General features: G+C 37.8%; 1 protein-coding gene across 1 annotated transcript in view; it reads left to right on the top strand.

Moving 5' to 3' along the window:
* Positions 1-25,674, top strand: part of LOC122796259 (polypeptide N-acetylgalactosaminyltransferase 4-like) — a 768,714-nt gene that overhangs the window by 134,799 nt on the left and 608,241 nt on the right. The window contains exon 2 of the mRNA XM_044064588.1: positions 11,671-11,840. Coding sequence (XP_043920523.1) covers positions 11,671-11,840 — 170 coding nt within the window. The remainder of the gene's footprint in view (positions 1-11,670; positions 11,841-25,674) is intronic.

Genomic DNA, 25,674 nt, shown 5'->3' with positions numbered 1-25,674 from the left:
GTCCTTAAAAAAATTGATGAATAGGGAAAATTGATTCAGGGGATTACCCAAAGCATTCAACACTCCATGGCAAGCTATAATAGAAATGTCCCTTCCAGTTCAGGTTCATTTTATAGGAAGCAGAAAAGAACAATCTCATCAAGGCATAGGCAAACAAAATTTCAGGAAATAATGGCAATGAGGTTCAAAAAAGGAAGGAAGGGTTCTCCTAAAGCAAAGAACAGTCCAAAAAGCAGACAGCTATATGCCCCAATCATGTTTTTCTCCCTCCCCACCCTAGCATTCCAGTGAAGCTTTCCCAAGGTTTAGATCTTTACTCCACTGTCTGGCACCAGATAACATCAGACATTTGGGTTTTGAGAATCATTCAAAAAGGTAGAACTGGCAGTGGGATGCCCTTCCTCCTTTCCAAGGTATTCCTGTACATCCATCCAGTTCGACCTCCCTCTTTCCTCCTGTCCTAGAATGCTCTTTTAGGGAATTATAGACCTTGTTCCCCCAGATAAGTCAGGATATGGTTTTATTTATGAGTCCTTCTTGTCTCTGACTTGGACATTTCTTTTCTAAACCTTCATATCAGAATCCCAAAATTAAAAATATTGACTCTTCATTCTCTGTTACATCTCATCCCATCTTTCATTTTTTCAAGTAGCTCTGGATTAATATACTTATCATCATATTCCTCTTCTCAAGGATTTCAGAGGCTTTTTACATTTTTCTGTGTGTGGTTTACATTTTCAATTCTCAGCTTTACCTTTTGGGTTGTCAGCAGCTCCAAGAGTTTTGACATTGTGCCTGACTGCTGTAATAGCATATTGCAGGTTGCAGGGCATTCACATTTTTCATATTTATGTGACTGCTTTATTATTATTGCAGATTGTTTTACCAACTGTCAAGAATCTTTGGCTTGGGTTAAAAAAAAAAAAAAAAAAACAAAAAAAAAAACTTTTTCTCAGTCTGGGATTTTGGGTGAACATAGACAAAATCTCTCATTCCATCTCACGGGATAGTGTTTTTGGGCTGTCTTTTGGACATATCTGTCATGGTAGCTTTTCTTTTTCATGGCTAAATGGAATTTTTACATGGAAGAGTTTCTGATATTCTCTAAGAAGACGCTGACATCTGCTAGGGAAGATCTCAGGATTCTCGGTTTCATGACCTGTATAATTCTCATGATTCCTTCACATGAGAAAAATTTGAAGGTTCACTCAATCAGTTTGGACTCGTCACCAACACCCCCTATCATTTCAGATCCCAGTGCTGAGATTTGAAAAAGGGATTACTCTGGTGGGTGAATCAATTGCATCTTGACCCAGGTCTCCCTTTTCCCTTTCTAGCCCCTACTCAGTCTGTAACCACACATGCCTCAGACTTAAGTTAAGTTAGTCTCTCAACACAAAAGTTGTGGTAAAAATATTCCGCCAATGGAGCCAGCCTTGCTGCAGCCTCTTTGCATCCCCCCTCAGCAACAAGTGCATCAGTTTTTTTCCCTGATCCCCCCACCAAGGGAGTCACTTGGAGATGCTCTCTTCCATGATTGGCTCCCCGGCCTTCTTTATGCTTACTCCCTGAACTTCTCTAATCCCCAGATTTTTCATAGAAAGCATCTTGATTGAAGAGCACAGTCATCCTCATTGCACCTTATTGGCCTTAGGTTCCCCTTTCTTTGGCCTCATCTAGTCTAACCACCATGGATTCTGGATCAATTTCCAGACATTGTCTTATTTGATGGCCATGATTCACTCAGATATTTCAAGCCTAAAGTTGACCGCATGGTTTCTCCACTTCCATTAATAGCCAGACAACCAAGGCTGTCCTCCTCTGTATGTTTCATTCTTTTGTCTTCCACTAGAAAAATGTATGGAAGCAAATTGAAAAGATTTGCTTTTTGGGCACAACAAAGAGAGATTGATCCTTTTTCAGCACCAGTACCTAAAGTTCTTGGTTTTTGGCTGGAAATTTTAATGAATGGGCAAACTCCTCGACTGAAGTTCAATTAGCTGCCATTTCTAATTTCCACATAGCAGTAAATAATTCCTCCTTAGCTGCTTTAAAACTTTGTAAGGCCTTTATAAGAGTATCTTTTCTTCTTGGATACCCTTTTTAAAGATCCAACTCCACCGTAGGATTCGAACTTATTATTACAAGCTTTAACTCAATCTCCATTTGAACCACCAGCAAAGTGTGAACAAAAATGTTTAACCTGGAAAACTATCTTTTTAGCAGCTATAACCTTCTGCTTAAAGAGTCTCTGAACTTCAAGCCCTGTCTTCTAAGCCTCCTTATTTAATTTTCCATAAAGGTAGGGTAGCATTAAAAACCAAGCTATCCTTCCTTCGTAAACTGGTGTCAGAATCCAACATCAATCAATCTGTTAATCTTCCAGTTTGCTTTCCAAATTTCAGGAGTAAAGGAGAATGCATGTTACATTTGTTGGATATTCACAGACAGTAACGTTTCCGTTTGCATAGAACTAAATTTTGAGAAAAACAGATGAATTATTTGCTTCTTTTGTTGAATCAAAATTGGACAAACCAGTTACCAAAGTAACTCTAGCCAAATGGTTAATGGATTTCTTTTCCTTTATCTACAACAAATTAGGTTTGTCTTTGTCAAAACTTTGAGTCCATTCAGCCAGGTCCATAGTAAGTTCATTATTTTTATCCTAGTCTTCCATGAATGATAGCTGGGCTGCTGCAACTTGGGATAGTTCTCATACCTTTATTACTCATTACAAATTAGATCTGGCCTCATGGGGAAGAGCAGCCTTCGGCTCAACAGTACTCAGGAATAGCCTTCCTTTGAATCCTCCTGGGATTCAGGTAGCTGGGGACTCTGTCCCACTTGTTGAGGAATGAATAAAAATTGACAACATTATGGTTTGTACATAACTTCTTTACCCAATGTTCCATCTGTGTTGTTTTCATTTTCCTTCCCTGCACCCCCCCTACCATTTGGGTTTGTCACTTCTGAAAGAAAGAGAAGATATTGAGAGACCAATGTTCCCGCCATTGAGCACTTGGCTTTGAGCTCCAGGTATTGTTTTCCAATTTCATAATGATTTCTAATTTTCTTTGATGCTAAAAGACCAGCAAACAAGATCTGAGGTATGGTAAGGGAGGATCTCAAGTTTTTCCAGTATCCACAAGCTGTAAAAAGTGCCCGAGTCTGATCTGAACCCACTTGTTGAAGAAAAATGAAAATGGACAACACAGATGGAACGTTTTGGTGAGTACATAACTTCTTTTTCAGTTCTCCATTTGGATATATGCATAACTTGTGCATGTCTATCCATCCTTTTCTAAATATTGTCTGATGAGTATCTTGGTGGTATCAAACTGAGCAGAACAACTGGGCTTCCTGTCCCTAGCAAGTCTCCATCTTATTCTGTGAGAACTTCCATATATTCCTAGGCAAGATGAGAGATTTAATCCCTCCAGCATACCCCGAATCTTCTCCTGCGTCTCCTTCCAGTGGGTTGTGCCTGGAGCATCATCACTTGGTGTCCAAGCCACCTTACCTGACTCCTGTCATCTCAGAGTTGCAGTTGCACACCTACAAAGTCCTCCTAGATTGCCGAGGTCTTCACTTGGTGTGGAGTGCGATTCCAACTGTCCTGCAAAAGAGCCTGCATATATTACTCATAAATCACTACTGCAGTAGCCTTAGCCATATATAGGTTCATAGGTGTGTACTAGTCTAATGGCCCTGGAGCCTTTACAAGCCTAGCCCATAGGAATAGGATTAACCTGTCATCGTGCCACCCGACATTAGTTCCCAGAGCCTCTGTCGAATAGAGCCACTGGAGTGATCCCCGGGGTGAATTTTCTATTTCCCATCCACTCATCAAGATTTCTCTTGAAGAGGGCCAGTGAAACACAGCCTTAGACATATTACATCAGGTAACAGTCTTGCTGTTGATAAAGATGAGTTAATTACGTTGCCTAGGGGGTTATTGCAGGCTTTGAATCTTTTGAAACAGAATGCAAATGTGACTGTTGATTCTTGTTCCACGGTTCCTGAGTATCCTTTATCAGATTATTCTGATAAGGACAGAGACAGGGAGTCCGCTTGTTTTCTTCCAATGTCACATATTCTGATTCTGTGGAAAACGAATCCTAGTTTTCTCTTGTTGATGAGTTTTCTTTATCTGTGACAGTGTCCAGAATGGATAGCTTTTTGTCATTGGGAACAGTTGGATGCTCCTTTTTCCGAAAGATATGACATGTTGGAAGTGGATATACCGCATTCTATTCCCATTCCTCCATCAGCTTTGGGAGGGATGCTGTAACTTAGCCTGCAATAACCCTGATAGTTGATCCTCAGTCCCCAAGAAGGCAGATAGACTTTATAAAGCTCCTCAGTCTAACATGTTTTTATTTTCTTATCTCAGGTCAGACCCAGCAGCTATTTGTATTTCTTCTCCAGCTGCTAAGATATTTTTAGTTAATGCTAATCCATCTCCTTCCAACAAGAATGGTAAAGATTATGACAGGTTTGGGAAGAGACTTTTTTCCTCTTCTACTCGAGCCTTTTTTAATTTTCATCTGCCAGTTTCATATGTTTAAGTATGAGATGGATTGTGTTGACAGTCTGAGGAGCTTTTCTACCACTTTATCTACAGAAGCTAGGCCCTTTCTGAATCACGTCCTTACTACTATTTCTTAAGTTTTTAAACATTTTTTAAAGTGTGTGTATGATTGTGCCGATTTTGTCCAGTGCTGCAGCTTCTGCTCTTATTATGAGATGTTTTGCTTGGATAAATAATCAGAAGTTTTCTGAGTATGTCAAGTGTGAGATTTTTAATTCTCCTTTGTAGATAAGGAGGTTTTGTTTTTTCTTTCTGCTACAGAGGTTCTCAAACAGTTTGAAGGAGGCAAATTGATACAAGGAGTTAGTAATATTTTCAGCTCTCCTTTCCTAAAACTGCAAAAAACACTGGGTCTTTCTTCAAAAAACAAGCAAAGCCAACTATCTCAGCAAGTTTCTGGCAAGCAGGGTTCTAAGAAGAAATGGCAGGAAGCCTGAAATAAAAATCAGGGGCAGAGTCCAGTACTTCAGAATGACAGGCTTGCCAATGGTTCATAGAACAGCTTGTCAAATCCATAGTACCATCCTTTCTGTCATAACCCAAAGCTTGTGATTGTAGGTAAGGATGGGGACTGATTACCATCAAGTGGAGGCTTGCAAGGCATCAAAATTGTCAAGGCCAGAGATGTGGCTTAGGTTCTACCAAGCTGATGATGGTAACTCTTATTAATATATATTGGAAAGATTCACAAGGAATGCATTCTGTGTCCAGACTCTGACATTGGTACTCACATCAGCCACCAGGAGCATGATTAGAATCTAAACAAAGAATATTTGATGGCTGTCTGGATGACAGCTAGTGGTGATTGTCTCTTGCCCCATGGGGGAACATCTGGTCCATTTTATTGTAGGAGAGCTGATTGTTGGCAGATAGCAGGGTATTTAAAAAATATATTGTAAAAATGGGCATGTGTATCACACATTTCTTCCAGATCACTCAAAAGCAAATGATGCAAATTCATTTTTAAACAAATACCAAGTTTAACTTGATTTTTTTTGGTTAAAAACTCCACAGTAAAGCCACTAATTTGTTTTTATTAAAAATGTGATGTATAACAAGTCATTTGGATACACAAAAATAACAAAACAACTTGTATAAGTGTATAAACACGGCCATACTAGAAAGAATCAAAGCTAGAGCCCCAAGTAAAATAAGCTGCCATATTGGGTATCTAGCATCAACAAACTTTACAATAAATGCAAAAAGTTGCTGTCCAACAAAACAAAGGTGAGGCCCAACAATGGAAAAGCACCCTCCTCAGCCTCATCAGGCAAATAAGGCAACTTGTCAAATCCTCCAGGGGCTCCTTTGAGAGAAACTTAGCAAGTACAGCCAAGGATAACTATAAGGTCTTTTACAGATATGTACATAACCTAGAGGGTAGGACCCAAGTATATGCAGAAGTAGTGGCCAATGGTGTCACACACACTGACCCCACAGAGATAGCAAGCCTGCAAGTGGATAGGTTTGGTGAAAATTTCATTACCTTATCCCCTCCTAATTTACAACAAAAAACCTTCCACCAATGCTCCTCCTATATATATATGAAGAGCAGGTCCTCAAAGCCTTGTCCAAGGCAAAAAAACACAGCCTCTGTGGGACCAGACAACATTCCAAGCTGTCTTCTAAACAGGCTAAACATGAAGTAGCATTGCCACTAAGTACCCTTTTCAATCATAGCCTAACCACAGGCTTTGTTCCTGGAGAAAGAAGAGCTGCAACAGTTATTCCCATCCACAAAGTGGCCTAGCAACAGACCTGGGGAATTACAGACCCATAAGCCTGACCAGCCTCATCTGTAAGGCCATGGCATGTATCATTATGGACCTCATAAATAAAGAAACAAGTGATCTCCAAATCCTGGATACTACCCAATTTGGCTTCATGAAGGGCAGATCCTACCTGTTAAATCTGGTGGATTTCTTTGAAAATGTGACCAAGGCCATTGACGAGGACAAATCTGTGCACATAACATACCTCGACCTGGCAAAGGCTTTTGACACAATCCCACATTCAGGCATTAGCGATAAACTTAGCAGACTGAATGTAAACCCCTTAGTTGTAAGATGGGTTGCCAACTGGCTCACAAACCAGACACACACTATCAAAGTGGGTGACTCCGCATCAACCAGCAGACCTATTACCAAGGAGGTGTGACAGGGGTCAGTGCTGGGGCCCCCTGCTGTTTGGTACATAGTTTTGACCTGAACATCTGAGAAGTATGGGGTTGTGACTGACCAGATCTCGGCACAATCATTGAATCCCCAAATTATGTCAGTATACTCCCGGAGGGTCTCCCGCAGACCAGTGACTGGTGCATTAGTCATAGTGTCAAACTGAATGCAAGGAAATGCATCATCATTCCCTTTGGCACAAACACTGTCCCCTCACACTATCAAATCAATAACAATACCCTAAGTACCCATGAAGTGGTAAGGGATGTAGGATCACAACTTGACTGTGACCTTAACTTTGACCACCATGTGTCTACTGCAGTAAGAAAAGCTTTCTACATAGTGCACGTGATTAGTAAAGGCATCGCCTCAAGAACAAAAGATTATTACCTCACTGTACTCTGCACTTATCCGGCCCATAATTGAGTATAATGCCCTGTTTGGCATGTACCATACTAAGCACCTTCAGCAATTAGAGAGACCTCAGAGGTTTCTAACCAACAAGATTAAGGGGCTCCAGAGTGTACCTTACACAGACTGACTAAAGTCCCTGTCACTATACTCTGTATCATATAGAGTTCTTAGGGGAGACTTATGCCTGGCCTATAGAGCAATCCAAGGCCTAAGCCTAATGAACTTGCTGCATATCCGTAAGTCAGACGGGACTAGGGCTACCCATTCCAGGGACCTAGTTATGGCCTTTGACTTAAGTAGGACTGGAGGGACAGATTTATCTCCCAGCGACTGCTGTGTCTTTGGAACAGGCTTCCAATTCATGTGAAACAGCGCACCTCTATGACACTGTTCAAGAGGAACCTAGACGAGTGGATGGGGCACCGTAAATTCTTACCAGGGATCGAGCTCACAACCCTCCTGGACATGGGCAGTCATCACTAAATGCACTCTTGGGTATTGACTAGCATTTCTGTGGTGTTTTATTGGGATGAAATGGCTAGGCTTAAAATGACCGCCGGGTCAATAGCTTAGTAATCTCCTATGATCCTATGAGCTATTATGGAAAGGGAAAACTGAAGTCAAGTTTTGAAGAGGTAAAATAACTATTGTGCCATATCATTTATCTAAAGTTACATTTTGTAGTAAGTAATTACAAATAGACCTCACGTCTCTATGAGATGAAGACTGTAACTTCCAGCATAACAATTCAAGACTGAGGTATGCAGAAAATTACCTTTAGCTTTAGTATTGTATTGAATGTAAGAAAAAATCTATAACATTTATATGTAGAAAGTTTTTTGATTAAATAAGCTCCAAAAAGCATTACATAAGAGAACTTTAATAAGAAGTTCTAGCTCCCAAGAACATGTATTTTTTTCGGTTGCCACATGTACAAGATTTAAAACTGGAAGATACCAAATTAGAAGCCATTCTTTAAATAAAAATGATGTCCCCCAAATATTGGTCTGTTGAGCAAAATCAACTGTTAAGTATATACAAGAATTTAAAATGATTGTATCATATAATTGTGTTATTTAAAAGAGTATTTGACATTAACATAATGGACTAAAACAGTTTGTCTACATCAGGTAATCCTGATCAAAGGAAAAAGTGGTTGGAATGAATTCACTGACTTTTACAGTGTGGTGGAAATGGTCTCCTCAGGTTTTTTTTAGAGGCTAAAAGTAACATTGCACAAGAGATATCTAGAGGTTTTAAATATTGGTTCTATTTAACTAGCATTATGTATAAATAACAGTTTAATCTAGTTTTCAAGCTGTAGAAAATAAATTATATATAAACACTGGATCTGCTATAAAACATCATGTCTCATTTTCTTAAGATGCAAAACCCTGCAGTTATAACATCAAAAGTCATGCACATTGTGATGATAAAAAGCAGTGCAAAACAATACAAAATAATCCTTTTGGCAGGGGAGCTGCACCTCCTCTGAATTCTACTGTATACTGCCTCCGAGGTCGCGTAATCTCAGCAAAAAAGAAAATATGTTAAGAAACTCACCTTTGTCATATTCTGTGAATCTTGCAACCTCTGAACACAGCACAACACCTAATCTAAAGAAATCTCTGATGTACTAGCACGTCAAGAACATGTAAAATTTTAAGATCAGTCGCAGAGTATATCATTAGCTGTAGTGGTGCCATACAAAATTATTGGCTTCTAGACCACCATTTTGCTTGGGAAGTGATAACGTGATGGAAATTGGATACCATAAAAATCTAGATAGGTCAAAATTTAGAGACTGGAAAAATAATTTTGGAACTGGAAAAGGAGGAATTAATACTAAAGAATAGTTTATAGAGAAAGTATTCATCTTCTAAACAACCACCTTTGTGAGAAGAGAAAAATGAGAGTTAAATATCTTTTAATGTCTTTTTGAATATTCTTTCAGACTTTGAAGAGTATTTTCAAAAACCCTAAACTCTTATATAAACCAAGATAAAATATGTAAATTCAGAAGGTATTTTTAGGTGCAGTATATCCAATAACTTACTGTAATAGTAATTGTTGTCTAATGTCACTATTTTGGATTTTTATAAGATTAATTTTATACTTTTAAACTTTAGAAAAAAAGTTTAGTAGTCTAGACAATTCTTGGAGGATTCCATCTTGACTCACTAAAATGACTAACAACATTGTATGCGATAACAGTTCCTATAACATAAAAGTTAAAAGTTTTGGGAAATTAAACAGAATATTTAAAAAGGCTCAGCGTTTAAATTTAAAAAATATGGCAAAAATGGGCAGGGCTGTCTTGTGCTAGTATTTATTATGTTAAGAATAGAAAGTGTTTTATTTATATACAGAAATGAATAAGAGTTACTTTAAAGAGTTCTTATTAAACTAATAACAATAGAAACCAAAATCTCATGCCCTACCCTTTGAAAGCTTTAGATGTGTCAGTTCAAAGACCAGAAGGAGAATGGGTCAACAACAGATTATACAACATTAGTGATTGCAGTGTCAGAGACTGGTCACATGCATGCAGATGTACAAATACATATCTGTAGATATGCACACATTTATATAAATGCATGTGCACGTAAACACTTCTGTGATATTGTATGTGAATGTAAGGAATTATATTTATTCTTGTTTTATTTTTCTTTTGTTATGAAATGTGTACTTTTCCCATTCATGTTTTATAAATTGTGTTAGCAGCACTAATTACCTGTTTAGAAGAGCATTTGTATTGTGCAAAGCATCAGGAGCTCACACGCTAATTTAAAGCAGTACGTTTGGATGCCAGGGAGTTTGTCATATACTGCATTGCTTATTATATTCTTTGCACCAGCTGGTTGTATTCACATGAATTATTAGAACAGTGTATACTTGACTGAATTGGTAACAGACTGTTAGTGAAAACGTTTCCAAAGGGTCACAGAAAAGAGACCAGTATGTCAATTTTCACAGAAGCTGAATATTTGTAATGCAGAAATTGTCAGGAAACTGTGATCTCCATCATAGAACAGTAAGCCAGAGTGCTGCAGAAAGAAAAATTGGGACGTTTCTTGTAATTATTTGTGGGTTTAAACAGCTGTCCTTTCTCATCCATTACCCATAAATTTATGTAAAATTGCATAGTTTAAAAAACACTAAACTCTTTCAAAATAACTCACACTAACTTTCCTTCTATATCTTTGTTTTTTCCATTATCAGCCTGTATGGATTTTCATTGCTTTCTGCAAACTACATGGCCATGTGTATAATTTTCCCCTTAATAGTTTCAGTATACCAGTACGTTACTGCAGTTTGTGATATTGTAAGGCACCTCCTGAAATTTCCAAACACCAGACAAATCGCAGTCAGTAGAACGAGGTTGTCCGATATCAAAAATAAGTATAATGTCCACAAAAACATCCAACAAACCACTCAATGGCTCTAAAGATTGTAAATAAAAACAGATACATTTATTCGGTGAGCGCTTTCGTGGTGTAGATACACCACTTCATCAGACCTAAAATTACTAATCTGTACAATATTCATATACTAATAGTAATTAAGAACCAGCCAATCACAAATGACAAGAATTGCAAAAATCAATTAAAAGTCTATTCTTAAAGAAACAACACATCATTGTTATAAAAATAAACTAGATATTTATCTAGAATAATTTAAAACTGTACGGTACAGTTTTAATTATTCTAGATAAATATGTAGTTTATTTTTATAACAATGATGTGCTGTTTCTTTAAGAAGAGACTTTTAATTGGTTTTTGCAATTCTTGTCATTTGTGATTGGCTGGCTCTTAATTACTATTAGTATATGAAGATTATACAGATTAGTAATTTTAGGTCTGATGAAGTGGTGTATCTACACCACGAAAGCACTCACCGAATAAATTTATCTGTTTTTATTTACAATCTTTGGAGCCATTGAGTGGTTTGTTGGATGTTTTTGTGGACATTACACCTCATGAAATTTGCCTTTGTCGTCTTACTTGCACTAATGGATACCAGGCTATAATGTGGTACAGTGCAGATCATTCAGCTGTCCAGCCAAACCCATGCTGACTGAGCTGTGGAGTATTAATTTAGTGCATATTGATGAAGTCAGTGACAGCAGGGGATTTTTTTTGCTTGTGTTCATTGAAGAAAACAGTAGTACTGTAGAATGAAAGTTTCAGACGTAGTATAAAAGGTGCTATTGATGGATTTTTAATACTGAAATGGCTATTCAGTGTGTATTTCTGGTTAGTTAATGGTAGGAGATGTGCTTATCAAATTTAAATATTAACTACTAATGTTATTAGAGTTTACTTTTGTGTAGTGTTTTCATTTCGCTTCTTCATGTCTACCTGGTTTCAGTAATGGTTTTGTGTGGGACAAGGGTACCTTTGGTCGTTCTTTACCTTTTTTGAAACTCAGAAACTTTGTGTATGACAGCAGTTGTATAGCAGTGCTCACACTTTCCATGTTTCATTTCAGATGTAAAGCCAAAAAATATGATTATCGAAAGCTTCCCACAACATCTGTTGTCATTGCATTCTACAATGAAGCCTGGTCCACTTTATTGCGAACAATTCATAGTGTTTTGGAAACATCTCCTGCTGTAGTCTTAAAAGAAATCATTTTGGTTGATGACTTCAGTGACAGAGGTAAAACTTTTTTTGTTAATTAATTATTGTAGTGAACCAAACCAATGTAGAAGATAACCACATAAAACACTTTTCCAAGATAATTTGAAATGTTTATTGTGAGCACTTTCGGTGTTGCAGAGACTGCTTCCTCAGACATAATTACATCTCATTAGTTCAATATTTTTATCACATTCAACCAATAAAATCACAAGCACAGTTAAACAATCAATTGATGTAAATGTAGAGTTTAAAGTACATAAAAATCATTTAAAAAATATAAAGTGGAAATATAAAAAACACATATATAAAAAGCTGTTTAAAATTCATCTTTTTTACTACCTGTAAATATGTCGCAAGGATAGGTTTTATAGAAAGCTTATCATTCAGTCCTCTCCCTCTGTTAGCCCTCATTCTGATGATCCATTTCAGTTCTGACGTTTCTGTCCTATTCCTAATGTCACCCCCCATTTTAAACGGCTTTTTCTATATGTGTTTTTTATATTTCCACTTTATATTTTTTAAAATGATTTTCTATGTACTTTAAACTCTACATTTATATTGATTGTTTAATTGTGCTTATGATTTTATTGGTTCTATTACTGCTGTCAAATATTTGCCTCCTCTCCACAAAACCACATTGAGCCCTATCTATCAATTTTGGCATTTTTAGCTATTGTAGATATAAACACTTTGTAATCATAGTTTAAAATTGAAATGGGCCTATATGAAGATGGACCTGCTGTGTCTTTACTGTCTTTAGGTATTCCAGCCACCACAGTTTTCTTTATGGCATTGATGCTTCCCCTCCTTTTAAAATACTGTTAAACAAAACCTTCCAGATCTTTATCACCTGTGCCCCTACTGGCTTCCAGACTTCCACAGGAATACCATCTATTTCTGTTGACTTTCTGGCAAATTGATTGTACATTACTAATTTTATCTCATCTTCTCATATCTGTTAATTGTTAAGCCTTATGTACCTTTAACCTTGGCATAGTAAAGTTTTCCATAAATATTTCCATTTTTGCTCTTTCTTGATCTCTGTGTTGCTGTGCTTTATACAGATGTTCATAAAAATGTCCAGAATATCTGAAGTACCTCTATAGAATCTCTGGTTATTTTTCTTGTTATGTACTCCCCAAGTTTGGCAACAACTCTTTCTACATTCTGTTGCCTAAGTTGTACTAATTTTTTTTTTATGATCTGGAGTTTTTATCAAAAAACAGTTGTTTAACAACAATGCTTTTTTATACAGTTGTTTCTTGCCATTGCCATCTGAACCTATGTGAGACTTTTTTATTTTAATGAAAACCCTCAAACAAAAAAATTACCCCTCAGAAAACCCTGTAACCTATTAACTTAAAACAAACACAGATAACTATGTACATCTTCAAATAATGAAGTTTAACCATCCAGACAAGAACAGTTGTCTCAAACTGACAGCTGCAACCACAGTCATTACCAAACTTAAAATTAAGGTTATCCATGCTAAGATGTATGTTGCAGTCTGTGCTCCTGCTCACCTCAATTGTGGTATGTTCTTGTCTTCTCTTTATTCCCCTCTTCAGATGTACAGAACCAAAAACAAAAGCGGGAACCCTCCTCAGATGTGAAAATGCATTGTATGCTTGTAGAAAACATTAACGTTTAGCTTAAAAAGTGCTCTGGCTTTTATTGCCTCCTACTGCAGTCAGCTTGTCTCCATGGAAACACAGGAACAAAATGTACAGCTGTCCTCAGCTACGGACTTCTCAGCTCACATCAAACATTTGTTTGCTAAAGGAAAACTTTTCATTACATTTAGTGTTCTCATATTTACTTGCTTACACACACAAAAATACTTCTTAGGTTAAGGGAAAGGACTTAATCGGGACATTCACCTATGGAAAAGTAAAAGAAAACATATCAACTCTCTATGTAATCTGTGCACTTTTACACCCCACCCCCCACCTCAACAACCCAAGATTATATCATGTTAACGTAAGAATGCTTATGCCCAATCTTTCTTCTCATGTTAAAACAAAAAGAAAAAAGGTACTTGTTTACTTTAGTATGTTTAGCACGTACAACAGTAACTGAATATACTTTACTATATAATATGCAATGTATATCTTGAAATGTTTTGTACAAATACTGTTAAGATCAAAACTTGTTTTACTCACAGTTACATTTTTCTCTTTCTCTTTGTGTCCTTCCAAATGTTAATGATATGAAGTGAGATGTAGACTTTTCAGTCCCCCACAAGTTTAACAGAATTAACAAAAGTCAAATTTTTTCACTTTTTTTTTGTAAAGCATTTCTTAAATGTGATTGATGCTTTGTAATCTCAGCTTTATTCACTACTTTTAAATTTGCAGGTCTTCCTGTTCATCTTCATCTCCCAATCCCAGACTCTGATTCAAGTTCAAGGTTGTCCTAGTTCTTTTAGTTAACTCCTGTGCTTTTTTTCTTTCACACACTTTCCTTTGGAACTGTGGAAAAGGTTTCACTTGCAAAGTCTCTTTATAAAGTGTATTATCAGGAGAATGGATGGCATAGTCCCTTTCGGTTTGATGGCTCACTTTTTGTTGTACAAACCTTTGTGTTTCCTTCTTAGCCTGTTCTGCATTAAAAAAATGACTTTGATTTTCCAGGAAGAAAATGTTCTGAAGACTGTTGGATACAGCAGTTTGAATCTCAAACCTGCCTCTCTACATTCCCTGATTGCTGGGATAAATTTGCTTCTCTTTTGCCTGGTATACAGTAAATAATTATTTCCTGCAAACACTATACTGTCTCTAGTTTTTAATACTTTGCTCTTCTGCCACGGTTTTGTCAGGATCAGCTCTTTCTGCTAGTATGATTGCATCTGTACTAATACATGTCTTGGCTGCTTTCCCATGGCCAGGTTTGAAGCATACACAACATGTGCCCATTCAGTTAACAAATCCTGTTGTGGAATAGCAGTCTAGTTGCTTATATGTGCTTTCATAATATAGTCTGTTCCTTCCAGTTTCCCTGATACAGCAGAAAATCTCAGCATTTCCCTGCATACTCTGACCTCTAACTCTGCCATTTTTTTGAAACAGATCTTCTTGAGCAGTCTCATAACTGGTCAGCCTCTTCCTTATTTTGACCCCTGATTTTTTTTTTTTAATTATCAGTTCATCTGAGTAGCTGTTTAAAGCTTCTTCCTTTTTTCCAGCCTTTTGTTTGAGTTGATGTACTCCTTCAATGTTATATTTATTTTAGTCAGGTCTGAGTACATTTGATTTATTTTTTCAACTAGCTTGCTGGAAGCCATGCCTTGCACCCAAGCTTGAACTACTTTCTACTGAACAGCTGTTGGAGTCTTCCCAGTCAGTGTTTTCTCTTCACCTTTTCTAGCTGATTTTCTTGCAGGCTGTCTGTTTCTTCTTTGCTGGCATCCAGGTAGTGCGCTTACTAAACAGTAACTGAATTTACTAAAACTGTCAGAGTTAGTGTCCCTTATCTCTCATTTTCTTTTTTCATACTGGGGAGCTGAAATTAAGCTGTTGATCAGTGTGAAGCAATCTTGGAAGTCCTGGTAGCTCTGATGTTACCACTGATGCACTGTTAACAAAGTTGTGATGGACAGTTAAGTTGTTTGCAAAAATACAATCGAGAAGAAAGATAGTTAATTGGACAGAATATAGTATAGAACCAATCACTGAAAAGGTTCCACTCATGGTAAATAAGCTGAATAAGTAATTTGCTCATCTCCTTTCTCCAGATATAATGATGTTCCATTACTTCATCAACTATTTGATCTTTTGTTATAATAAGAATTTAAAGAAGATTGTTCACTCATAAATTCTATGAGTCTTATGGTTAGCCCTGTATTGCTTACTGTACCATTTTTCACCATTTTCTGCAGCTGTCAATCTTAAAACCCTCCATATATTTGCTGATCATGCATTTGAAGTTTGGCAGAATGTAATAGGTATGTAATAATTTGTAGATAAGGGAGTTCAGTAATAAAGAAGCCCTAGCAGTAAGCAGTAGCAGTCTGACAAACATAGGGTAAGCCAACGATATTCCAAGTTACTACATAGTGTTATAAACATTTAGTGATGTCAGTGGAGTTTAATGCAGGTATAGGTAAACAATATTATAATTTTGTGATCAGCATTGCATTGCCTGTTGCTCTTCTTGCATCTGTATTAAGTATATTTATAAGTTTATGGGCATATTTCAAATATTGTAAGATAATATTGAGTACTTATTCAGTATGAAGTACAGGACCTGCTTTAGCCTCCCACTGGCTAAACTTGTCCTACATCTGAGGCTAATGAGTTGAATGAAGACACTGTTGCAGCATCAAATTGTTGTTAGAGTGTACCCTAATCTCCTCCCACCCAGTGGCAGCCTTGTAGCTCCACAGTTGCTGCCTTTGGGAAGTGCACAGCCTTCTGACCATGCAGCATATCACTTGCAGTGTGGAGCCTCCTGGCTTTTAACAGTGCTATTGCAGTGAGCCTAGGCTGCCTCCCTCCCTTCAGACTGGGCAAACAGGTGTTAGATGCTCACTCCCATCCTCTTTTCTCGATCTGTCCCTCTAACGCCCATAACTCTGCTTGAACACAGGTAGTCTGGGGCCCATTAAGGGCTTTATCCCGTTGTGTCACAAGACCACACTCTTCCAGATTACTCTTAATAACTATGCTAGAGGTACAAAATATCAGTGTGGAGTTGCAGCACTCCAGCTTCTTCAAGCTCAGCAGGCTATAAGCTTAATATTCAGACTTATAAGTGTAGAAGGCCAGTGATGTGTTTGGAACCAACAGTGAGAATTTAATGAAAGAGGAATCAGATTGTGGCATTTTGAGTCTATTGTCTGTTTTTCCCAAGGTTTACTATTTCTGAGGTGCTGGACAGTTCAAACATTATGAATGTGTGCATCCCTTACAGATGCTATTACTGTACTGGAGAAAAGCATGTATGTATGTATGTATTTATTTATTTTTGAGAGTCATAGTGAGGTATTTTTAGCAGTGATATTAAAGATGTAGCATCACATTGAATTTTGGCGAATATTTGTTTTAAAAAAGGCTGGGATTTGCTGCATGCTTTTCTGCATGTGCCAAAGAAACAGTTGTTTAAACTTTTTGTTTTTTGAAGGAGTTGAAGTCTAAGCTGCTCTTGAGTAATGTGACCAGAGTAATGTGACCAGGTACATGCAGATAAAGACCCTCCACTTTCTACAATTTCTGCTTTTTGTTTGCATCTAAATTAGTTTCTTGTAAGGATGTCTTGTTCTGGCTAAACAATTAATGTGAAGTATCAAGCTAATCTCTGGCCATATGGCTTTTGGATATCGTGTTAAAAATGAATACAGGGAACTGCAGCATTTGAAAAATCTTTGTGTTTTTTTGTAGAGAAAATTGAGATGTTATGTTATTCTGGACTGTTAGGAATATTACATCAGGTATGGCTGGTCACATGAGCATGGGCTGCACTGCATTAAAATGTAGCCTATGCAGCTGTCTTTCACACTTAAGAGGTTTTTGTAGTACAGCATATTATACATGAAAAGGAAGGTAATTTTTATGAGGAATGTAATTTGTCAGAAACGTAAAATGTACATGCTTCAGTTATCCAGGTAGCGTTCACTGGTAAAGACAATTTTTTTCAAAACATATTATACCAATGCTTCTAGATTCTGATGACCCTTAACCAGACCTAGATATGTAAAAGCTTTACTCCAATGTTGGTGCCAAGGGTTAGGGAAGCAGTGATTGAAGATACAGTAAGACAGTATTTGCCTAGCAAAGTTTTTTTGGCTTACTGGATAAATATGAAGAAGTCTTACAGAAGTGAGGGCCTTGACAAAGATGATGAAGAGGGTCTGAGGAATCTCATGAAGCTGATTTTGTTTTTTTGTTTTTTTTTTATTAAGCAGTGATAAAAATAAAAACCGAAGTGGAAGATAGAGTTAGAAAGAAAAGGATTGAAAGGCCTTGGAAAATATCATTGATCCTTTTTATATTGAGTGCCAGTAATATAAAAAAAACATCAGTCAGTGCTTAATCTTGTCTTGCTCTGGAGGTGGACTGCATCAGTATTAGTTTTTAGGTATTGAGTTAGTACAAGTGACAGGAAGGCAGTACTCTTTCAGTGCAGTGGAACTATTGTGTTGCATTAGGTGTACAGTAGATAGACAGAATGTTTTTAATTTATTGCTGCAGTTTTCCACAGTCAGTCTTGCCTGTTAGGGATTTTAATTGTGTTAACATTAAGCTAGGTGCTGAATAACACTTTGTATTCTACTTGGAAACTCTGTTGCTACTTGCTTAATGTGATATTACTACAAAGATTTTTTTATTCGGGGTGAACAGTATTTTCATAGTAACTACACGTTGCTTTGCAATTTGTTTCACAATCTGCCTTGTTGTTTCAATTTACTTTTTATAAATGCTATGAGCTGACTTGACATGGATCAAGGGACTGCTATACTGGTTATCTTTTAGAAAACTGCTGTTCAATGGAGAAATTGTTGTTATATGTAAAATAATAAGAAAATATATTTCATTCATAATAAGCATCTCCAAATTAAGAACAAGTAGATTTTGGAATAAATGTTATATGTATTTGCAGGTAGGTGTGGTAGAATACATCAGCAGAACGTAATACAATATAGGAAACCTTAATTTCCCATATTTTACTTGATTGCAAATGTCATTTGAGAGAATGTTTGCATTTAAAGGCAGGACAACAACGCTTATACCACACTTACTGCAATTTGGCTTCAGAAAAAATCAGCATTTGACATTGAGAAGTACTTGTTTAAAATTTACAGACTTTGGACAGGAGAAACTGAAAAACATTTAAAGTGTTCTGTGCTTGCAAAAGTATAGTCAGAATTTTCAGCTGCTAATTATATTTAACATTTCAAACTGAGATCTCATTTCTTTGGAGCAGAAAGCTTCAGATAATTAATATGACATGACTGTGTTCTGTAGGTATTGAGAACTGGAGTTTTACATGGTAATGTCCTGACTCGTTTTTATTAAAAAATAATAAAATAATCTATGACAGCTATTAAGAAAATGGAGGGAACACAACATTTTGTATTGAGACACACCCACAGCCAAATCAAAATTTCTAAAACAGTGAGACATAAAACAGCACTGTTATTTGGTGAGCGAGTTCCTCACACTTATTTAGGAAGCTGCAAAATGCCACATTTTTGCCATTTTTAAAAATGTTTTGGGAAAGCATATACAAGTAGGGGACTGATGTCTCTGCTACACATGCTCATATTAGCAAGCACAACTAGGCAACACCAATGAGAAATGTGCATCTTGTAAATCTGGTGGTTACTATTGTTAGTACAAATAGAGCATTGTTAACATATAATAAAAACAAACATGTAGCATACACCTTACCTTCATTGTTTCCAACCTGGTCTAAACACAGCATTTGTTCAGTAAGGAGCAGAAATGTTAAAATTTCTCTAAAGCAGAGTGAGACAGAGTTGATGCTTTGTGTTTTTTGAAAAAAAATTGGTGCCAGGTTCTTATACCAAGCTCCTGTTTTTTTCTTCAAAAAAGTCCTTCATTTGCATGATAGCCCTTTGCTGAGTCAGAAGAGTTTGCTGCATACATACATACATATTGGTTCATAGGCAGTTACTGATTCCAAGACCTATTTTAATCTTAGCAAGGTTTACCCCAAATTTACCAAAATATTACTGATATGTGTCAATACCCCAAAGAATTTTACAGGTATGATATTGGCTTGTACAAATCAAGAATTCACAGGTTGACCCTGTCCATTGGGGACAAGGGTGCTAAATCATGGGTAGATTTATGATCTCCCATCCATTGGGTCAAGTATAATATACAAATATTAAAAGGAAATAAGCTGTTTTCAGTCTGTTACATCAGGCACATATTGATATCAGTATTTTGTTGAAAGTGCTGTCAACAGATTGACATTTGTTTGTTGAGAAAAAAAAGTGAATGGAGGAGGTTATGTATTTGTGTAGGGCATGATCCTGTGTTCCTGGGTAGTTTGCACACTTCTAGTTGGGTTGCACATAAAATAGTGATTTTATGGTTTGTTAGTTCACTTTGGTGGCCATGGTGGTGCAGTGGTTAGTGTTGCCGCCTCAGAGCAAGAGGTTCACTGGTTCGATTCTTAGCTAGGGTGCCTTCTGTACGGAGTCTGCATGTCCTCCCTGCGGTCGCATGGGTTTCCTCTGGATGCTCCAGTTTCCTCCCACATCCCAAAGACATGCTGTAGATGGATTGGACACTCTAAATTGGCCCTAGGTATGCATGTGTGCGTGAGTGTGTCTTCTGTGGAAGGTTGGGTGCCAGACTGGCAACTTGGCACTGTAAAACTCCACTGCCAATTGCTCTGTGGACCATTGTTCCGCTGTGGTGACTCTTGACTGGGAAAAAGCTGAAAGAAAAAGATGGTTTGTTAGTTCACTTGTGATGGATATTTTTTGATATGGTATAGAACATTTGAGAGCTATAGCTGTTTACTGCCTGGGCAAGCAGACAGGTATTTATAGCTGTCTGGTTTGACTGAACCATATTTGTATAAAGGAATGTTTGTGGTATAGGAAGTTGATTTTATTGTAAGCATGGGAAGCAGAGGGAGATATCATCTTACGTTGAACAAGATTTGGAGGAAGTTACTAGGATGAGTGGTACAGAATGCAGCTGGGTGGCACCTTTAAGTATTAGCCATTGTGTATTGCCCATCCATGGATCACCACTTTGTGTCTTAGATATGTTAAAGACTGGTTCTTTATGTACTAGTGAATTATCTGTTTTTTGTAGTGTATCTTGTCATCTTTGCTAGAACACTCTCTTTTGTGGGGATACTGGAAGTGGAATAATGATATTCTGAACAATCTTTTTCTTTGTCAGGATGTTTCACAGTTCTTATGGATTGGAATTATATTTTTTTGTTTGTTGAAAAGTTAAGTTTGTGGTTAGAAGGCAGGGCAATTATGAAACAAGGGCTGTGGAATATAATAAGAGGCCAGTGAAAACAAAGCATGTGCAGTATATTTCTGAAATGAGCCAGTGATAAAGGCTACGAGTATGAGTGTTGTGTGTATTTGGTAAGATTTGGAAAATAACCAGTCTGTAGGTTCTACAGAACGTGTAATTACAAGTCCTGCATATGTGAAAAGTAATGTGAAATTGCCAGTTACAGCAACATTTAAGCTCTACTATAATATAAATAAAGTTTTACAAGTTACATAGTTTTATACTTTGCCAACAGTATGGCAACGATTGCGGGCGTAGCCAACAAAGCAGTAGCAGAAATAAAAACGTTGAAAATGAGTTAACAGCTAATAGGGTGATGGTAGGAGGTAGAGTTTTTAAGGAAGCTATAGATGGCATGTTTTCATTTGTGTGTTATAAGAGATAAAAGGAAATGGGCAGAAGTTGCAAAAAAGGGAAGAAAGTAGAAGCAGAGAAGGAACAGGGAAGACTGAGATGGGATTATGTTTAACTTGGTATAATTAAAATATTGTAACCAATGACTCCTATACTAAATTTCCGGGATCCCTTTCATTCATCTAATTGAAGTTCGAGTTACTGCAAGGCTTTTACAATGTCTGATATCTAGGGGAAGGTTGTTCCACAGGTGTGGGAGGCGCTGAGTGATCTCTGAATAGAACTTGATACCTTGTTATAAAGTAGGTCTTTGCAATAGCTAACTGAGGAGATTTCTTTTGAGAAAAGGAGGCTGCATGGAGTAGAGTTTGCCATACTTCAGAGAGCAAGGCACAGGACTCGTAGGAATTGTGTAGGGCACAGAAAATGAGGAGAAGATTTTTAGTTAAGCAATTCTTTAAACTTTGGATTCTTTGGTTGCAAAATGCCAATTTTCTGTAGTTGTGAGAGTTGTTTTCAGCTTTACTTGACAAAAGCACTTTTTTATTCAATAATGGGATGAATGAGGGCAGAGTAAAGGAGAATTGTACATTTTATTTTTGTTTTGCAGGATTTTTACTTGAGTATAATGCCCCATTTGGCATGTACATCACTAGACACCTGCAACAGCTGGAAAGGCCACAAAAGTACCTCACAAAGAGCATCCTAGGCCTTAAACACATGTCCTACATGGACAGACTCAAAATACTCCAGCTATTCTCTGTCTCATATCATCTGCTAAGAGGCGATCTCTGCTTGACTTACAAAGCCTTGTCTGACCCAGCTCTGTTAGAAATGCCAATCCCTCCACACCACACGCTCCAGAGACCTCAACCTCATTACCACAAGCTGGAGGGACAGGTTCAGAACCCAGAGACTGCCCATGCTCTGGAATAGACTCCCCTTACATGTCAAGCAGAGCACCTCACTGGCCTTCTTCAAGAGAAATCTTGATGAGCGGATGGGAAATAGAAAGTTCACCCTGTGGATCACTCCAGTGGCTCTGCTTGATAGAGGCACTTGGGAACTAACTTTGGGCGGCATGATGCCAGGGCACTTCTGTGGGCTAGGCTTGAAAAGGCACCAGGGCCATTAGCCTAGTACACACCTATGAACCTATGAACACCCCAGCATGTGGGGCTGCATCGCTAATACCCCATCCTACTTATGTGTACACACTGAACCTGGGATCTGAGATTTTTGAACTTTGGAGTAAGGGGAAGGTGGATTCTTCTAGAAAGGTCCTGAAGCTCATGAGGACAACTAAGACTGGCCAGAGACCCCTATTCCTTCTTTCCTGAAGTGCTTTGCAGTGTTTCTGGTGATGAAGACTGCGGGTTATTTCCCTAAAATGGAGCCAGTCATTAAGGATGTGATCTGTGAATCCTGGAATAGATTGTTGTTGAATTTGGGGGTAGGGCACTTGGAGAAATTATAAGCCATATAATTTACTTAGTAAATAGTGGGTTAATAGTAGCCAGTGGCTGTGGGGGAGTATGAACATGCAGTGCTGCACTGTTGGTGTTGGCTCCTTTGGTGCAGGATGCCAGTAGTCCAAGAGTGAGGAGATGAACGAGATGACCGAAAGGGAATAATGTAAATGTTGTTCCCACATCCCCTCACATTGTCTGGCAAACACCTTAACAGTGACTAGTATAGTTTAAAGCATATGTTCTTACATCTATAGGAAAGACTGATGGCTTGGGTAAATAAGCAGCTAAAAGTGTTACTTCCAGTGAAATGTAGTATCCCTGTAGCAACTGCAAGAAACCAATCTAGCAAGCCAGAATAAGACATTCCAAGTCAAATTTACTGAAAACCATGAGCAAAAGAAGGATAAAATAGTATACATGATGTATTTTATAGGGGTCTACTTTATTTACGTGAAAGCTTAAAGCAGCGAATGCATATGCATTGAACCATATGCATCGAAAGTGCAAACCGTCGAAAACTGTAAATGGAAATCTCCGTAGGTGGAGATGTCCATTTGCTTCAATGTAGTGCGATCTCGGAGTTGGTATATTTAAGTAGTGGGGGGTGTGGGGGGTGCAGGGGGACTTGCCCCCTGCCTACAGATGTTATATGTCATGTTTGTTGTGTAGTTCTGTTTTTATTGTGTTTCGATGGTTTCTTGGTTCGATGCATATACAGTCGCTGTTTTAAGCTTTCGCATAAATAAAGTAGACACATTTTATAGTAGTCTAGACTTGTTGTAAGACAGAGGGCAATATCAGCAGCCGTATTTCAAAATATATTATGGCTAATAGCATGTGGTAGGATATGGCTAGTTGCTAACTTCTGTGCAGCAGTACATCAGTATAAGAACGACTGAGAAGTAAACCACTAACACATATCATGGGAATGGCTATCATTCAGCAACAGAACTTGTACTGACAAAGACTGTGTTGTGATTGGCCATGAGTTAATGAAACCCCCTGCTGGGAAGTAATTACATTTGCGACCTGGTTAGCACTGTAGTGGCCAAGTGAGATATAATTCACATTTGGACAAATTTTGCATTGCTTATATATGGTCATCTCTTTTTTCCCAAGCTACAAAGATTTCAGTTTATTACAATAAAAGTGTCCATGCAGTCCATACATATGGAGTGTGGAGGGCTCTGTCTTCACAAAAATATATTGTAAAATTACTCCACAAATGCTGTTTCATACATTTTTGTCTAAACTGAATTTGCATAAGTCTTTCTTACACTACTGCCTTAGGTGATGCAAATATAGGTGCAGCTAAAACATGTAATACTCACTGTGGTTTCTGGCCATTTAGAAAGGTCTCCTATTTGCAGAACATATTAAAACAGATTAATTTGGTGCCTTTGCCACATCAGCAAAATCCATTGTCCAACTCAGAAATTCCTTTATTTCTGATAAAAAGCCCGGGGCTGTCAACCACTAGGAAAAGTGGGTGTTCAGGTCCTCATCTCGTGCCATGAGTGTGTTCAGCCTACTTTAGTCACTTGACATATTACCATACTGTGTAGTCCATAGAGCTTTGGAAAGCTGAAACAAGCTACATGATAGTAATCAGACAAGTACCCAATTATTTTAGAGTGGTGTACAGTTATAGACTTGGTGAGTAGGGTTGAATGGTCCAACATGGCTGTTAAACACACACACATACATACACACACACACAGACACACACACACACACACACACACACACACACACACACTCACACTCTTCCAGGGACAGTAGCAATCGAGATTATATTATAAAAGGACTGAGAGAGACAAGAAAGAACTTGGAAGTTGGGAAAGTAATGCATCTTTTGCCACATTGATTGTACGAGTGGCACAGAGGAGCCCGTGTTGCTCTTGGTTAGCAGAGTTTGCTACATAACTAGAATAAGAGGCTTTAGGCTTGGATTGAGAGTGAATTGCTAGTCTGAATTTTTTCAGCATTGCTTACTTCTCTTTCTCCTCCACACCTTGATCTCAAAAGAGGTGGTCAGCAAATGAGTCACATTCCATAAAAGAAAGCAGATGAATTTAGCCTACAGTTCACTGATGATAGAACTTGAAAAAAAGCCTGATCTTTTCATCTGAATTAAAATCCAGCCTCATTACAGTTCCTTTCATGCATAATTCCCCTCCCCAAAAAGGGGGCATAGGAATAAAAGTATAGCCACCGTTTCTGAAAAGAGCAAATTAGCTTGTTGCTATACACCTTGATAAAACAGCAGCTCTGTGTGTGACATCGGAAGGTTGAACAACTACATTACAAAGGAAAACTAAGCAGTTATGCAGGTAAGAAAATAATGACTAACACTGGAGGCTGTGTTCATAAAACTGCATTTGTGGTTGTGAAGGATTGCATCAAGCTGTTAGAAGACACCGAACCACACACTGTAATTCAGAGCAAGAGCCACTGGAAACTCTCATGAGTAAGTAATAGGAGAGTTTGGCATACCTCACTAAATCACTCATGCAAAGTATGAAGCATTGTTTTCTTACAGTGAAGTGTTTACAGAACTAAACAGGAAATAAGAAGCAATTATTGAGGGCTGTAGTCAGCAGTCACATTTGGTACAGTAATGAAGTGGTAAAAGAACTGACCTTGCCTTTGCAGCAGACAGAATAGGGCTGCTTCCACAAAACAATGCAGCTTTTAAAGTCTTATGACTGGAAAATCTGTGTATCACGTGTAATTTAAAGTGTAGTTCATTTCATATGGAAAAAGGGTCAAGTTCTGCATAAACCGTTACGCATTGAGCCAGGACAGGGGAATATATAAAAGCTTTGGTTGGAAGCTGCCAGACACACACAATGTGATAAACGAGGCAGAAGCATCTTGATTCTATTCCCTCTGTAGAGTATTTTTTAAGACATAATAAATCAAATACTGTAGCTCTTCCAGAGAGAAATTCTTCAGTATGTCATCTTGCAACTTCCTTGTAGCTCTGGGATACTGCTTGACCTTATGGTGATC

Source organism: Protopterus annectens, chromosome 3.part0 (assembly GCF_019279795.1).
Source record: "Protopterus annectens isolate FY-2018-M chromosome 3.part0, PAN1.0, whole genome shotgun sequence".
NCBI lineage: Eukaryota > Metazoa > Chordata > Ceratodontiformes > Protopteridae > Protopterus > Protopterus annectens.
Note: the sequence above shows the minus strand (reverse complement) of the source record. Positions and strands in the feature narration are given on the sequence as shown.